We start from the raw sequence: 3,302 nt of genomic DNA, 5'->3' as shown, positions 1-3,302 counted from the left end.
TCCCCCTCCCTCCCTCCTTCCCTCCTCCTCCTCCTCCTCTCCCTCCGCCTCCCCCTCCCTCCGCCTCCCCCTCCTCCCGCTCAGAACGGAGGCGGGGCGATGCGGCAGGCCGCGGGGAGGAGCCCTATGGCCGCTCCTTCTCCGCTCTCCCACTGACCACCGGGGCCCAACCCGGGAGCGGTCGGGGGGGCTTCACAGGGACAACCCCCGCCCCCGGGAGCCCCGGAGGCCGACAGGCAGCCCGGGAAGGGCCCCCGCGGCCTACAGGCCGCACCGCCGCCTCGATTGCCGCCGAGCGAGGCGGAAACGGGAGGGGGGGGCTATCCCGGCATGCCCCTCGCGGGCGCAAAGCCCGCTGGGAAATGTAGTCCGGCGCCAGGACCAATCGCTACCCGCCGCCCCTCGGAACTACGATTCCCGGCGTGCCCTGCGCCCGGGGGGGGGGCGGATATCCGGTGAACCGCAGGGAGGGGGCGGGCCGGCCGGCCTCGGCAGCGCCGCCGACGGGGGGGCACGGACCGGGGCCGCCATGGTGAGGAGCTGGGGCGGGCCTGGGCCGGGGGTAGGCCCGTAGGGGGCGGGGGGGCAGGCCGGCCCGTAGTGGGGGCTCCCCCGGACGGTGTCGGAGCCTTGGGGGGGGGGGGGGGGGGATTAGGGGGGTCCCCGTAGGGTGCCGCATTGTAAGGTCCGGTGCTGGGGGGGGGGGGGGGGTGCTGGGGGGCACCCCGTTATAGCGTCCTTATAGGGAGGGGCTGGTGGGCGCTCTATGGAGTGGGACAGGGCGGGGGGACTCCGTTATAGCGAACCTGGGGGGGGGGGGGGGGGCTTTGGGGGGAGGGGGGGGGGGCAGAACGCTTTGGTGGGGCTCCTTGACATGATCCCTATAGGGAGCCACTTGGGGGGGGGGGATGGGGGGTACAAGTTACCCCCAAAAAAGGAGATGGGGGACCCCCTGACCCCACGCTCTGCCCCTTCCAACCCCCCCCCCCCCATTTTGCAACCCCTCCCCCCACCCCCCCACCCCCCTCACCTCCGTGCAGATCCGCTTCATCCTGATCCAGAACCGGGCCGGGAAAACCCGCCTGGCCAAGTGGTACATGCAGTTCGACGATGACGAGAAGCAGAAGCTGATCGAGGAGGTTCACGCCGTCGTCACCGTCCGCGACGCCAAACACACCAATTTCGTGGAGGTAACGGCCTGGCGACCCCCCCTCCCCCCCCCCCCATTTCACCCCACACCCCCTGCCCCCCTTGCTTTTCCCGAGCCAGGGGGTGAATCCCGGGCTCCAGGATAAACCTGGGGGGGTCCCATCCCCAGCGGTTTCCCCCACGGGAATGGAGCCTGCAGCCGTGTGCTGGGCCACATCCCGTTCCTCCCAGTCCTCCCAGTTCCTCTTTTTCACCTCTCCCCTTCCTCAGTTCCGCAACTTTAAGATCATCTACCGGCGCTACGCGGGGCTTTACTTCTGCATCTGCGTGGACGTCACCGACAACAACCTGGCTTACCTGGAAGCCATCCACAATTTCGTTGAGGTGAGGCTGCCCCCCCCACCCCCCCACCTTCCTGCCTCCCTGGCTTTTAATTAAGACCCCCGCGCTAACGGCCGCTCTTTATCGCGAGGCCGCATCCTGCCCATCCCTCCCTCCCTCCCTCCCTCCCCCAGGTCCTCAATGAATATTTCCACAACGTCTGCGAGCTCGATTTGGTCTTCAACTTCTACAAGGTGAGAAAAGGGGATTCAGGGAGTCCCTTCCTGCCCTGGGGGGGGCGGGGAGGGGGGGATCGGGGGAGCCCCCACCCCACTTGGGGGTCCTTGGGGGTTCAGGGATGCCCCCTCACGCGGCTGGGGCCCGGCCACAGGTCTACACGGTGGTGGATGAGATGTTCCTGGCCGGGGAGATCCGGGAGACGAGCCAGACCAAGGTGCTCAAGCAGCTCCTGATGCTGCAGTCACTGGAGTGAACTGGGACCAAATGCCTCCCTCCCCCTCCCCCCCCCTCAGCCTTCCTCCTCCTCAGACCCCCCCCCAGCCCCGGGGGGGCAGTACGGGGGCTCTCGGTGTCGTGGCTGCGCATCCCCTCCGCGTCCCCATCATCGTGTTGTGAATAAACGTGGTTGTGATGTGCCGGACCCCCCCCCACCCCCACCCCGCGCCTGTCACGAGGGAGGGGCTGCCTCCGCTTTGGCACAAAAGTGGGGGGGGGAGGCACGAGACCTCCCCCTTTTGACCCACCGAGAGTGGGGGGCTCAGCTGGGACCCCCGTGGCTGGGCCAGGGGGCTGCTGTTCCCCATTTCCAGCCCCTTCCCATTTTTCTGCCTCTGTCTGTGGCCCTGTCCCCATAGGGGGGTGGCAGAGGGACCTCCCCTCACCCCCCCAAGGGTGGCTGGGGGACCCCGGGGGTTAACCAGGGACCCCCAGGGTGGCAGGGGGACAGGTAGGGTGGCAGAGGGACCCCTCTTGGGTGACTGGGGGACCCCTTGGGTGGCTGGGGGACCCTGGGGATTAACCAGGGACCCCCTGGGTGGCTGGGGGACAGGTAGGGTGGCTGAGGGACCCCCTCCCTGGGTGGCTGGGGGACCCTGGGGGTTAACCAGGGACCCCCCCAGGGTGGCTGAGGGACCCCCTGGGTGGCTGGGGTACCCCGGGGGGTGGCAGAGGGACCCCCCCTGGTGGCTGGGGGACCCCAGGGGTTAACCAGGGACCCCCTGGGTGGCTGGGGGACAGGTAGGGTGGTTGGGGGACCCCCCTTGGGTGACTGGGGGACCCTGGGGATTAACCAGGGACCCCCAGGGTGGCTGGGGGACAGGTAGGGTGGCAGAGGGACCCCCCTTGGGTGACTGGGGGACCCCTTGGGTGGCTGGGGGACCCCGGGGGTTAACCAGGGACCCCCCTGGGTGGCTGGGGGACAGGTAGGGTGGCAGAGGGACCCCCCTTGGGTGACTGGGGGACCCATTGGGTGGCTGGGGGACCCCGGGGGTTAACCAGGGACCCCCCTGGGTGGCTGGGGGACAGGTAGGGTGGCTGAGGGACCCCCTCCCTGGGTGGCTGAGGGAACCCCAGGGTGGCTGGGGGACCCCAAGGGTTAACCAGGGACCCCCCAGGGTGGCTGAGGGACCCCGGGGGTTAACCAGGGACCCCCCCAGGGTGGCTGAGGGACCCCCTGGGTGGCTGGGGTACCCCGGGGGGTGGCAGAGGGACCCCCTGGGTGGCTGGGGGACCCCGGGGGTTAACCAGGGACCCCCCAGGCTGGTTGGGGGACAGGTAGGGTGGCAGAGGAAACACCACCCCCCCAGGCTGGT

At 69.8% G+C, this 3,302-nt stretch overlaps 1 protein-coding gene across 1 annotated transcript; it reads left to right on the top strand.

Moving 5' to 3' along the window:
* The first annotated feature begins 399 nt into the window (after positions 1–399).
* Positions 400–2,131, top strand: AP2S1 (adaptor related protein complex 2 subunit sigma 1). The gene is made up of 5 exons (XM_080411673.1): positions 400–532; positions 1,041–1,190; positions 1,420–1,533; positions 1,665–1,724; positions 1,862–2,131. The coding sequence occupies exons 1-5, from the start codon at positions 530–532 to the stop codon at positions 1,961–1,963; spliced, it is 429 nt and encodes a 142-aa protein (XP_080267799.1). The 5' UTR covers positions 400–529; the 3' UTR covers positions 1,964–2,131.
* Positions 2,132–3,302: the final 1,171 nt, after the last annotated feature.

This window comes from Falco punctatus, assembly GCF_963210335.1.
Source record: "Falco punctatus genome assembly, contig: scaffold_262, whole genome shotgun sequence".
NCBI classification, from domain to species: Eukaryota; Metazoa; Chordata; class Aves; order Falconiformes; family Falconidae; genus Falco; species Falco punctatus.
This window is presented reverse-complemented; position numbering and strand designations above follow the sequence as displayed.